General features: G+C 55.1%; 1 protein-coding gene across 2 annotated transcripts in view; it reads right to left on the bottom strand.

The window, feature by feature from the left end:
• Positions 1 to 625: 625 nt before the first annotated feature.
• Positions 626 to 14047, bottom strand: part of EPHA8 (EPH receptor A8) — a 129125-nt gene continuing 115703 nt past the window's right edge. For both annotated transcript variants that reach the window (XM_038376822.2, XM_038376823.2), the window contains exons 14-17: positions 8283 to 8432; positions 5244 to 5434; positions 4166 to 4321; positions 626 to 3249 (exon numbers count right to left, since the gene is read on the bottom strand). In XM_038376822.2, coding sequence (XP_038232750.2) covers positions 3135 to 3249; positions 4166 to 4321; positions 5244 to 5434; positions 8283 to 8432 — 612 coding nt within the window. In that variant the 3' untranslated portion in view covers positions 626 to 3134. The remainder of the gene's footprint in view (positions 3250 to 4165; positions 4322 to 5243; positions 5435 to 8282; positions 8433 to 14047) is intronic.

Below are 14047 nucleotides of genomic sequence, written 5' to 3'. Positions count from 1 at the left end.
TGCATACTCATGCTAAGCACACCCATGCTATGCACACACACTCATGCTACACACATGTGCCTGCACTTACACACACATGCACGTCCACATTCACATTACTCAGACACACATCCATACAGTCACGCTATGAACACACATGCACATCCATGCACACTCACACTATGCACAAAATGCACATGCTTGCACTCACATACAAGTGCATCCATGCACACATATGCTTTGCACATACATGCACATCCATTTATATTCATGCTATGCACACACAAACACACCCATGCACACACATGTGCATAGACTCACACACTCATGCACTCACACTATATAACTCATATTGACTTTGCCAACCCCCATTTCTCAGCTCAACATGCTCCTCCAGCAGGGAAACTGCCCACAGAATCTCACATGTAAAATAACCAAAAGGCCTGCTCTGTGTGTGCAGTGCTGTGTGGGGCTAGAGAAGGGAAGGGGTGCTGACTCCTCTGGGCAGGTCCCCTCGGGTGACCCCATGCCTCCCGGAAAGGATGGCAGCAGCAGCCTGTGGATCCCTTAGCAGCTCCACCAGCCCTTGTGTCCCATGTGAGCAGCTCCACATGACACATTTGCCAATAAGAGACAGAGAAATGGGCAATGGGAAGAGTTTTATTGTCCGGGAAGAGGTGCAGACTCGGACCATAAAAGAAGGGCAAGGAAAAGAGAGGCAAGGGCCATCTAGCAACTCCTTGTCCCTGGGGATCTGGGCCCATCCAGCAACACTCCTCTGCTGGGGACCAGCACCTAGTCAGCAACCCCCCATCCTCTGGGTACCAGGGCCCATCCAGCAACTCCCATTCCCAGGGGTTGGGGCTGTCCAGCAACCCCACCCTCCATCCCTGGGTACCAGGACCCATCCAGCAACCCTCCCTGTCCCTAGGGACCATCCAACAACCCTCTGCCCTCCGGGAACCAGGATCTATCTAGAACCCTCCTGCCCTTATACCTCCCATGTGCCACAGGGCGGGTAAGGCCCAGCCAGCACCCTCCCCTGGGCATTCCGTGTGCTGCGTAAAGCTCCGAGTACACAGACCCCAGGATTGGCACATGAGGGGTCTGAGTGCACAGAGGGTGGAATGTATCTAGAACCACATACTGCATCTAGCCCTCGTTCGGAAGAGCTTCCATAGGAAGCAGTAGAGTGCCCACGATATAGTCCTAGAGTAGAATTGAGATGTAGATGGCCCAGAAATAAAACTAAACCAAGCCCAGGGAGGGATCAGTTTAGCCAGGCTTATTGCAGACTGGAAAATGGCTTTAACCTCTCCCACTACATCCCGCCATCCTCCAGTTCACCTGGCGCTGCTGGAAGGTGATCTCGGGCCAAATCCTGTTGTCACATGTGCTGGTGTAAATCCAGAGTATCCCAACTGGGACCAACGGAGTGCCTCTGGATTTCCTCTGCTATAACTGAGAGCGGACTCTGGCCTCGCCTGCGAACCGGCATGGGTCTCAGATACACGAGTAACAGCAGCATTGGGTGGAGCTCTTCGCCCCTGTCCCATGGAGTGGGGCCCCTCAGCGAGCTCCGGCTACACGCCCCCTTGAAGAGTCTTGGCAGCGCGGCCAGCCCCTGGGCTGGGCTTTTTGTGCTTTGAGACCATTTTTGCATGTCTAAAGTCAGACATAGTAAACCAGCTTTGAACACAGTAGAAAATCATATTTACAAAGGGGAGCAAGAGGCCCACTTTCCTCTCCAGCCTGCGTCAGTCCTTCCGCTTCAAGCACGTCTCTGCCTCTGGGGACAGCTCAGCGCGTCCAACAACCTCAGCACACTGGCCTGCTGCCTTCCAAAGCCCCGCATCGTGCCAGAGGCACACTCACCAGCAAGAGGTGCAAGCAGGGAGCTGGCACAGCTCCTGTCAGGGTGGCATGGAGAAGCCCTCACCTGCTGGGCAGCCAGGATCTGACAGCTGAGCACAGCCTCGGGCAGGGGCGTTGTGTGTTCGCAGCTTGGCGTGCTGCTGGGAGCAGTGCCGCTGATGACTGTCTCCAGGGGAGGCTTGGCCAGACTCTGTGAACACAGTGAGGCAGACTGGCTGCGGGCAGCCCCTGGCTGTTTTTAGGCAATGTAGGAACAAAGTTCAATACACCCCCCTCAGATGTGGAAGAAGATGTGACAGGACCGTGAGAGGGGACACGGCCCCTCATGCAGGACAAGACTGACCTCTGCTTCGGAGGAAAACCTGAGCATGTAGCCCTAAGACACATGCTCTCCCCTCGCCCTGGCCTGCCTGTGCTAGGTTCAGTGCTGGTGCATTCAGGAAGTGGTGACTTCCTAGCGGGTTCCGGGTTCTCCGTTGACAGTATTTCTCACATCTCCCCGAGCATGCGCCAGCGCTCCTGGGCCCCTCTCCCCAGCTCCAAGGAAGTCCCCTCCACTCATAGCACTAGCAGAAACCATCGCAGGAGGCTCAAGCTGGTCTGGTTTTCCAGTGACTCTCCTGAGAGCAGTGGCAATGACCCTGGTAGCCTCATGGTGGGCAGAGGTGAGGGAGGGGCTGGTCTGGAGGTCCTGGGTAGAGCAGGACACCATCACAGGGTGGTGGCAGTGGGCGCTTTGCTGTCTCTGCCATGCAATGGTGTGGGAGGCCCTGCTAGGCTCAGAGATCCAGCTAAGGCTCCAGGTAGCACAATAGCAGCTCAGACACAGTCAGCAGCAGCGCATGGAAGAGACTTGCCCGGCTGCTCCCGCCATCGCTGTCAGTCAGTGCAACTCCCTTTGCAGGGCCCAGCCTGGTCAGCATGCCCCATGTGGTTAGTTTGCTGGAGCAGCTCAGTATTGCTGCCCCCTTCTATTGCACAGCCCCTAGCTAGGCCATGCTAGGAGCCCCGGCCCCGCACGGACACAGGATGGAAAATGAAATGGCCTGCCCTGCTCTGGAGGCTGCTCCTATCTTCGGCCGGAGGAAGGAGCCAGCAGATTCAGCAATGTATCTGGAAAGCTCTTCCACTTTCCCTTGGGAGCGCAACTCCCAGCAAGGCAATGGAAAGCCACAGCGGCTTGAGGTTCTGGCTCAGCGCTTCTCCCGCTGGCTTTGCTCGCCACTCTGCCAGGATCAGTGCTTTTTGACCGCCAGCTGCTGGGTCTGGGGAGCTGGCGATTAGAGATGCCACCTGGGGCCACTGGTATTCAGCAGCTGAGACCTCATGATCTGGATGCTGCTCAGAATCTTCTTCTGGTGCCCCGTGAGGGTGATCCCCAGACTCCGAATGTCACTGTGGAAACAAAGGGAACGTCAGAACCCCGGCTCCCCCTGTGCTGCAGGCCAGGCCACGGGACTCCCCCTCCACTGGCTCAGCTGCACTCACCTGCCAGTGGCAGAGCTGCCATTGTCTGGTCCTGAGAGCTGACATGCTGTTCTCAGGAGTGACTGGCTGTCATTCTCCATGGCCCACACCAGGGCCACTGCCTCCGTGCCATCCCCAGGGGGAGAGGGAGGCAGAGGGGAAACGGCTCCTGACAGGCTAAGAGCAAGTAAGAGCGATGCTCTGAAATTGGATTCTGTTTAATGAGCTGCTCACAGATAACCCAGTCAGACACACAGACAGATGGACAGACAGCCCTCTTCACTCAGAAGCTTCTCCGATGTGTCCCGGAAACTCTGATTAGCGTCTCTTCATTCTGCAATCATGCTGTGCAATGGCCTGACAGTCACTGAGCTTCCACTGTGTAGCCTCCCGTCCAACCCTGCTGGACACACCATCTTGTCACACACACACATGTGCACAGAGCCCTATGCATGCACACACACACACAAGGAACCCTACGCATACACGCACGCACACACACAGCCTTATGTATGTACATGCACACACACACACAGAGCCCTATGCACACACATGCACAAACACACACAGCCCTATGCATGTGCACACACACACACAGCTCAGCATCACCTTGGTGCATTGGCTCAGGACTGACTCATAAAGAGGAGCACCAAGGAGAGACGCACCAACTCCACTTCCTTCAGTATTTGGATTTTCTCCCCTCCAGGTACTAACTATGCCTAACACTGCTTAGCTTGTAAGATCTACAGAGCCCAAGATAGGAGGGTAGCCGATGGTGATGGGGTGACTGGTGGTACCAGCACATCATCCCCTACATCAATCACTTCTCCCCCTTCATACTCACTCGATGTTCATCCGCATCACCATCCCCAACGAGGAATACCCCGCCACAGCGAAGTTCTCCTGATAGCGCCCCAATCTGATGGAATCCAGCCAGTCCTCCACGGTGAAACAGCTTGTGAAATCAAAGAAGCCTTTGTCAAAGGGAGTTTGGGTGAACCTAGAAGACAAGAGAAAAGGCATAAACTTAGCACTAAGGGGCGGATCAGCAAGTGGAGTCAAGGTACCGAGAAAGCCTGACACCCCAACACTATTCTACCATTGCACAATTACCGCTCCCCACGTTTTTTGTTTTCACAAGAAGTGAAGGTCGGGGTAAGAGGGCTGGGGCCCTCTCTGGTCAGGCAGAGCCAAAGAGAGGGTTACTGGAGGGGTATCCACATTGCCAGGGCCCAGTATTGTGTATGCACTTCGGTGCCCGTGTGTATTTTGTGTGTACAACTGAGCTTTGTGTGGAGATGGGCTGGGCATGTGAATCCATGTGTGTGAAATGCAGCTGTTCCACTCACAGCTGAGCCTATTTTCAAGAGATATCTTTTCCTGGCTGGTGTTAGCCAGGCCTGTGGCCAGGACCATGCTGAAGCCATAAGCACCAGGCTAGGAGGCTAGTGTGGCTCATTATAGTTATGGTCTGGACTGTGTTAGCCATAAGCTTTATCTTAGACGGAGGCTTTAAGTAGGTCTCTGTGGCTCTGATCCATCCGTTGTGTTGCCCATTATTGTGGCATGTGAGTGCTTGATGTGGCCAGTGCCAGCTCAGAGCCTGGGCTTGGCTCGGTCTCTGACTGTCTCACTGTGGCAGTGAACTAGCTCACTGTCTGCTCTGGCTTGGTGTGAGGCTCTAGCCAGCGAACAGGCCATAAAGTGGCCAATATTAGTCAATGAGAAGCCATTGTTGCCATATCGGGTAAGAGAGTCTCTCACCAATTCACTGTGGCATGATGCACTGGCTGGTGCTGTGGCTGGCCCTACCGGGTCAATGTGGCTGTGGCTGGCCCCACTGGTTCACCGTGGCTCTGGCTGGCTTTACCAGTTTGCCGTGGCTGGCCCTACTGGTTCACCATGGCTGTGGCTGGCCTTACCGGTTCACTGTGGCTGTGCACTTGAGATGCTCAGGGTTGCGGATGAGCTTGTCCAGGATGCTGACGATCTGGGAGAAGCGTGGCCGCTCGCTGCGATCCTTCTGCCAGCAGTCCAGCATGAGCTGGTGCAGGGCTGTAGGGCAGCCCATGGGAGCAGGCAGGCGGTAGCCCTCCTCCACTGAATTAATGACCTGAAAGATAGGTTTGCTCGGAGTGAGCACAAAGCCCTCCCACAGCGCACTCTGTGAGGCCCTGGCTCTTTGCTCCAGAGCTCTGTGAAGCCAGCCACAGACTGAAGTGGCAGAGCAGCTGAAGCACGGACCAATGGCCACTGGTGGTAGCAGGTCCCTATTCTCTGGAGGTCTCATGCTGAACACACCATCCCTTGGGCTGACTGACTCTTTGTGCCAACCCCCTCCCACTCTCCAACCCCTCCCTTCCTCTGTCTTTTCCATCTCGGCAACCCCCTAACATAACCTCTCCTAAAGCACATAAATAACACGCAGTGGGGACACCCAGTAACATGCAGCGGGGCGGGGACACCCAGTAACACGCAGCGGGGCGGGGACACCCAGTCACATGCACCAGGGCAGAGACACCCAGTGACATGCAGCAGGGCGGGGACATCCAGGCACACGCAGCGGGGCGGGGACACCCAGTCACGAGCCGTGGGGCAGAGACACCCAGGCACACGGTGAGGCGGGGACACCCAGTCACACGCAGAGGGCTGGGGACACCCAGTCAGATGCAGCAGGGCAGAGACACCCAGTAACACGCAGTGGGGTGGGGACACCCAGTCACACGCAGCAGGGTGGGGACACCCAGTCACACGCAGCGGGGCAGAGACACCCAGTAACATGCAGCAGGGCGAGGACACCCAGTAACATGCAGTGGGGCAGGGACACGCAGTCACACGCAGTGGGGCAGAGACACCAGGCATACGCGGTGGGGCGGTGACACCCAGTCACACGCAGCGGGGCAGAGACACCCAGTCACATGCAGGGGGCGGGGACACCCAGTCACACGCAGCGGGGCAGAGACACCCAGTAACATGCAGCAGGGCGAGGACACCCAGTAACATGCAGTGGGGCAGGGACACGCAGTCACACGCAGTGGGGCAGAGACACCAGGCATACGCGGCGGGGCGGTGACACCCAGTCACACGCAGCGGGGCAGAGACACCCAGTCACATGCAGGGGGCGGGGACACCCAGTCAGACGCAGCAGTATGGGGACACCCAGTAACGTGCAGCGGGGCAGAGACACCCAGTAACACGCAGCGGGGCGGGAACACCCAGTCATACACAGAGGGGCAGGGACACCCAGTCAGACACAGCAGGGCAGAGACACCCAGTCAGACACAGCAGGGCAGAGACACCCAGTTATACGCAGTGGGGCGGGGACACCCAGTTACACGCAGCGAGTGGGGGACACCCAGTCATATGCAATGGGGCAGGACACCCAGTGACATGCAGCGGGGCAGAGACACCCGGGCACACGGCGGGGCAGGGACACCCAGTCACACAAAGCAGGGCGGGGACAGCCAGTAACACGTAGAAGGGCGGGGACAGCCAGTCACACACAGCGGGGCAGAAACAACAGGCACACGTGGCAGGGCGGGGACACCCTGTCACATGCAGCAGTGCAGGGATACCCAGTCACACGGAGCGGGGCAGAGACACCCAGTAAGACGCAGTGGGGCAGAGACACCCAGTAACACGCAATGGGGCAGGGACACGCAGTAACACACAGTGGGGCAGAGACACCAGGCACACGCGGTGGGGCAGAGAAACCCAGTACCATGCAGCTGCGCGGGGATACCCAGTCACATGCAGCTGGGCAGGGACACCCAGTAACACGCAGCAGCGTGGGGACACCCAGTAACATTCAGAGGGGAAGGGACACCCAGTCACACGCAGTGGGGCAGAGACACCCAGTCACACGCAGCGGGGCGGGGACACCCAGTCATATGCAGTGGGGCAGAGACACCCAGTAACACGGAGCGGGGCGGGGACACCCAGTAACACGCGGTGGGGCAGAGACACTCAGTCACACGCAGCGGGGCTGGGACACTTAGTACCACGCAGCGGGGCAGAGATACCCAGTAACATGCAGCAGGGCGGGGACACCCAGTAAGATGACGCGGGGCAGAGACACCCAGTAACACGCAGCAGGGCGGGGATACCCAGTCACATGCAGCGGGACGGAGACACCCAGTAACACACAGAGGGGCGGGGACACCCAGTAACATGCAGCGGGGCGGGGACACCCAGTCACACGCAGTGGGGCAGAGACACCAGTCATACGCAGCGGGGCAGAGACACCCAGTAACACGCAGCAGGGCAGGAACACCCGATCACACAGCGGGGCGGGGACACCCAGGCACATACAGCAGGGCGGGGACATCCAGTAACATGCAGCAGGACGGGGACACCCAGTAATACGCAGTGGGTCATGGACACGCAGTAACACGCAGTGGGGTGGGGACACCCAGTCAGACGCAGCATGGTGGGGGGGGAGGACACCCAGTAATAAGCAGCAGGGCAGAGACACCAGGCACATGCGGCGGGGCGGGGACACCCAGTCACACGCAGCAGGGCAGAGACAATCAGTTACAGGCAGCGAGGCGGGGACACCCAGTAACACGCAGCAGTGTGAGGACACCCAGTTACACACAGCGGGGCAGAGACACCCAGTAACACGGAGCGGGGCGGGGACACCCAGTCATACGAAGCGGGGCAGGAACACCCAGTCACACGCAGTGGGGCAGAGACACCCAGTCACACGCAGCAGCGCGGGGACACCCGGTCATATACAGTGGGGCAGAGAAACCCAGTCTCATGCAGTGGGGCGGGGACACCCAGTCATATGCAGTGGGGCAGAGACACCCCGTCAGAGGCTGTGGGGCGGGGACACCCAGTAACTTGTCACCATGAGCTCTCATGACCTCTCTGTTAACATGAGGTGCCGCCCCTCGCAGAGGGAGGGAGGGAACCGGCCTGATACCAGCCCAGCCGGAGGCAGGATGTCGCTCCCTTACATCCCTGTTGGTCATGTTCCAGTAGGGCCGCTCCCCATAGGCCAACACCTCCCACATGACGACGCCGTAGCTCCACACGTCGCTGGCTGAGGAGAACATGCGGTACACGATGGCCTCAGGGGCCGTCCAGCGGATGGGGATCTTCCCCCCCTGAAACACAGAACATAGGGTAACTGTCCATGACAGGCTCCACCCAGGGCAAGGAGCTGGCACCTGGGCAGCAAGGCCATTCCACAGTTATCGCGGAGAGCTGGAGCTGGGCCTCACTGCCCCGGAGCAGGAGCTGGGGTCAGGCATGCATTGGGAGTGTCCACTTGCATTAGCCTGGAACCTGCCATTGGCATCTCCGTGACCACCAGCACGCCCATTCTGTTACAGAGACCCACCGTCTCTGAATCCTTTGTGCTTTCAAACACCATGGAGTTTCCCGGGTCTCCCAGCAAAAAGCTCCCAGGCCTGATTTTGCTTAGCCTAGTTCCCTGAGGCAGGGCTCTCCATTCTTTGAGACAAAACAAACAGGCCCCAAGCCCTGTCAGTGCTGAGGGTCCAACCCGCAGCCACTAGGTACACACAGCATTATGTAAGGGGACTGTTGCCCCCTTACTAACATTCAGTGGGGGGTGTTTTAGTTGCTAGGTCCCAGTACTCAAAGGGGAAGGGTCGATGGGGAATCAGGACCCTGAGACTGAGTCCCCAGAACAATGGGGAGAGGCCAATGCTCCAGGTCAGCCTGAATGACAGGGTGGGCAGGCTAATCAGGGAGTCAGGAGGCCAGGGAGATCCCCTCCTCCATGTGAGCTGGAATTGCCTGGGTCAGACAGAGTGGGGCCAAGCTAAGGAGAAAGCAGGGGCCCGAGCTGAGCTGGGGACCAGAGCTGTGCCAGATCCAGAGAGAGCAGATTTGCTCTGGGAGAAGAGCTGCAGCAACCAGAGCCAGAGGGGCCAGAAAAGCAGCCCAGGAAGCAGGTCAGGGCTGGGAGCAGAGTCACAGAAGCAGCCTGCAGAGCAGACCTGTCCTGGGAGCGGAGCTGCAGCAACCAGAGGCAGACGGGCCAGAGAAGCAGCCCAGGGAGCTGGAGGCAGAGCAGCAGCAGCAGCCGTGCAGAGACCGAGTGGTGGAGCTGGGGCTGGAGCAGTCCAGAGCTGGGTGCGATGAGCAGCTGGAGAGACCGAGGGGGACCCCGGGCAGTGGCCCAGCACAGGGAGACGCCTCAGCCAAGAGGCTTTGCAGGCCAGGCTTGGATCGTAACCCCGACAGGGCGGGGGTGACACTGGGAAGAGACCATGTGGCCACCGCCAGAGCAAGTGTCCAGCCCACAGCATCCCTTCAGCACAGCCAGGGCCGGAGAAGAAGGCCTGGGACCTACAAGGAACAGACTGTGAACTGTCCTGATGTTCCAGAGACACTGTCTGTTATGTTCCCTGCCACAGAGCGGGGTGATGTGTTTCCTTTAACCTTTCCCATTTCCCCTTATTCTTTTTAAAATTAATTATTGATTAAATAACTTGCATTTGCTTTAACTTGTATGTAATGGTCAGTGGGTCAGAGAAGTGCCCAGTGCAGAGAGAGTACCCCAGAGTGGGGACACTCTAGCCCCTGTCCTAGGTGATCACAGCAGGGTTGGGGGTCGAGACCCCCAGGAATCCTGGGCCCAGCCTTGTTGGGGTTACAAGGACTCTGCCAGACAGGAGAGGGGAAGGGGAGTCCTCAAGGGCAGGGAGGGCACTGGGCAAAGGAAGTGGGAGTGAGGACTCAGATCCTTTCGCTAGCCCACTTCACCGGGGTAGTGCAGAAGCCGGGAAAGTTCCCCACAATAGCGGGACTGTTCCCCCGCTTACAATTAGCTAGACTTACAGCAGCCCTAAGAATCAGTGGACCCTGGGCAGGGCCTTTCCCAGTGTAGCGTTGCTGGTGGGCACTATAGAGACTGAGCCTAGAACAGGCAGCTCCCCACTCACTCCCTCAGGACACGACACGGCTTTCTGGTTCGGTGACCGGCATCAGCAACACTGCAGGGCCTGAATGTAAATCTCCCTTCCTTTTGGTGGGCCGGAGAGCTCATCTAACTGGAAGGGCATGTGTTTCCTCCTCCCTCCCATGAATTGTTAGCAGCTCTGTCCTCTCCTGGGACTTGTCTACACTGGCAAAGTGGGACTCATAATTTACCACCGGTAGCAATAGTGTAGGCAGGGGTCAGGCATTTCCATCACTGTGTGAGCTACCCCAGCTCAGAACAGGGTTAGACAGAAGACACGCTGAGCCCTAGCCTGGCTACGTGGGCGCACTCCCAGGGTGAGTGACGAGTCCTGGCTTTGCCAGTGCAGATGCAGCCCTGCCATCCTGTCACAGGGGTAACTCTGGAGCAGTTAGCAATGGCAGCATGAGAACACAGGATTGGCTTCTAACGCCAGACTCTGGGAAGGCGCTAATGCTGAGCAAATGTGTTCATTTCAAATATGACCTGACCCCAACCTTGGTAAAGAGGCTGAATTTTAAATACCATTTCTTGCCCCTGCACTGGGCTCGAGCCCGGACGTACACCCATCACTAGCACCTGCTGAAGCAAAGCTGAATGAAGTTGTCTGCCCAGGACATCTGGAAACCCTTATCTAGTGACTCACTCAGTGGCAAATGCCCATGTTGGGTAAAGCTTTCCCTAGTCTACCCTAGAGTGCCCCCAATATATTCAAAGCAAGGGCATGGGACAGGTGGTAGATCTGGAAACTCAAGCAGGATTGACAAGGGCCAATGACCAGCTCAGGGCTTGTGTCATGTGACACATCCCAGCCCTGCCAGGATAATCTCGTGGTGTCACCAAGGCCGAGTACTGAGAGTTTTGCTTGCATACAGGACTGAACCTGAAAGCACCAAGAATTTAGCCTGGCTGCTGGAAGGCCTCCACCAGCAGGTGTCCCACAGAACTGGATATAAGGAAGACAATAAGGCAGAGAGTGGGCTAATGTTTAGACTCCCCAAAGCCTAGATTCTGGGCCCCTTCTCCCTACACCTCACTGAGGAACGCAGCCTCTGCCCTGAAGGTATCTGGTGCGGTGCTGCATGGTGTCCCGCATGCAAGCCCAGCAGGGAGAACAAGCCCAGAAATTATTAGTCATTGGAAGATGCATGTTTACCCTGGGGGAAGGAGCAGCCAACCACAGAGATCCATGGCTTCTCGCTCTCCCTCTTACTTCCCCATTGGGTGGATTTAGGTAAGGCGTGAAAGACCAGACACACACACATGCAATCTATATTAATAGAACGCTGTTTAAATTGCAAAGTTGAGCACTCAAAGGTTAAGAAATGTCAGCATTACAGTTACACGTGGCCTTAATTCTACACCTTTGTGTGTCCATTCTGTGCACTGAATGAGGCAGGGTCCCATGGAAAATATAGTATGTGACCATGTTCCTACAGACTGTATCAGAATGCAAATCATCGTTTTGGCCAACCCTTCAGGGACTGGAGCAGGAACCCCTCCAGAGCTGAAAACATGAGCTAAATAGCTAGGGTTTGTAATGGAGAGCTGTAACAAACCTATGCCCCATGGGGAGTGGGCTCAGAGGGGACACATGACACAGACTGGCACTGACCAGTGGGTTATGTATGGAAATGGGGGTCAAATTGATGTTGTGTAGACAACTGTAAATTTGGCATTTCCTAATTCTTGCATGCTTGACTTTGTAATCTAAATCAGTGGCTCTTAACCTTTCCAGACTACTGTACCCCTTTCAGGAGTCTGATTTGTCTTGCGTACCCCCAAATTTCACCTCGTTTAAAAACAACTTGCTTACAAAATCAGACATAAAAATATCAAAGTGGCACAGCACACTATCACTTATAAATTGCTACTTTCTCATTTTTACCATATAATTATAAAATAAATCAATTGGAGTATAAATATTGTACTTACATTTCAGGGTATAGCATACAGAGCAGTATAAAAAAGCCGTATGAAATTTTAGTTTGTACTGACTTTGCTAGTGCTTTTTATGAAGCCTAGACTTCTTTTATGGATCTAGACTGTTCTCAGTGGTAGCAGATGATAGAACAAGGAGTAATGGTCTCAAGTTGCAGTGGGGGAGGTTTAGGTTGGATATTAGGAAAAACTTTTTCACTAGGAGGGTGGTGAAGCACTGGAATGCGTTACCTAGGGAGGTGGTGGAATCTCCTTCCTTAGAAGTCTTTAAGGTTAGGCTTGACAAAGCCCTGGCTGTGATGATTTAGTTGGGGTTGGTCCTGCTTTGAGCAGGGGGTTGGACTAGATGACCTCCTGAGGTCCCTTCCAACCCTGATATTCTATGATTCTATGATTCTGTTGTAAAACTAGGCAAATATCTAGATGAGCTGATGTACCCCCTGGAAGATCTCTGCAAACCCCCAGGGGTACATGTGCTCCTGGTTGAGAACCACTGATCTAAATTATGTTTGCAGTGTTGTTGTAGCTGTGTTGGCCCCAGGATATTAGAGACACAAGGTAATAGACTTGTGCTGGTCCAATAAAAGATATTACTTCATCCACCTTGTCTCTCTAATCTAATGTATGTTTGTTTAACATAGTTTTTGTTTGTAATTTCAAGGTTTTCTTTAAAAGAAAAACCAAATTCTGTGATGTATAATTATGTCAACCCAGCCATCCCACTGTGCATCACCAGGAGGATTTGAACCCTGAACTTCCATTATTGTAACACATACTTAGACCACATTACCTACTGTACCTGCTATATGAGGAGAAGGGTGCTAGCTCAGAGGAGAATAGGATTGGCTCTCTCCCCCCTCCCATGCCAAGAAGCAATAGGCTCCTGCCCCATGTGGTGCCCCTAGAGTGGGGGATGGGCTCCTACCCTATGTGCAGGTCTGGGAAGGAGTGTGGTCAGGGTGGGAGCCGTGTCCAGCTCTTGGCCTCATTCCCAGCACTCCCGCTGCTCTGGCAGCTCCCTGGGCTGGAGCTTGTCCTTAGACTGTTTATGCTTAGTTACTATTCTGGCAAGCTGCCAACATTTTACTAAGCCATGCAGGCCAGAGAACGGAAATGATGATTTTTATGTTTCTGTCTCCACCAAACTGCAACAGAATTTCATGGGACAAGCAAAAGGCGCGTCTCTAGCCCCGGTGCTTTGCCCCAGCGGAATGTCAAAGGCCTGCAGCATATAATGGAGGGGTGAGAGCACCTCCAAAAAAGGTCACAAGAATCTTTTATAACAGAAATGTTAGTTTACCTAAATCTAGGGGTCACCGCTAGCTCTTCCTAAAATAAGAAATCCTTTGCTCCAGCCAGCAATGGGACTCAATAACTTTAAACCATTTTTAAACTACTGAACCAATCTACTTCAAACTCAGCTTGTTCTGTTGATCTCACTGAGATTAAAACATCAAGCCAAGCCTGAGACTGTATGTATGGAATAGTGTGGCAGCATTTGTGTGAAACTCCCTGAGACAGAGGAGTTGTCACCTCACCCAATTACATGGGAGATGGAAGGAGAGAGGAGCTAGGGTCTGAACTGAGGGTGGAACCAGGTAGGAGGAGGATTAATCTGACCCCTCCCACGCTGCAGAAGAGGATGATTTGGGACTCTGCACAGTGTGTGGACTGTCTTTGAGAGGAGGCTGGGAAAGGTGCCAGCTCACACTGTGCTGCAACTCCCTCCATGAACGGCTGTATAAGAAACGAGTTTGTATTATATGATGAATTGTAATTTATAATGGTCTAAAGGGGTCCATATTTCATGGCATCAGCACAGGAGGGTGGAGATCAGGCTTAGCTTCC

This window comes from Dermochelys coriacea, chromosome 18 (assembly GCF_009764565.3).
Source record: "Dermochelys coriacea isolate rDerCor1 chromosome 18, rDerCor1.pri.v4, whole genome shotgun sequence".
Lineage (NCBI taxonomy): Eukaryota > Metazoa > Chordata > Testudines > Dermochelyidae > Dermochelys > Dermochelys coriacea.
The sequence above is the reverse complement of the archived record's forward strand: the minus strand, read 5'-3'. Positions and strand labels throughout refer to the sequence as shown.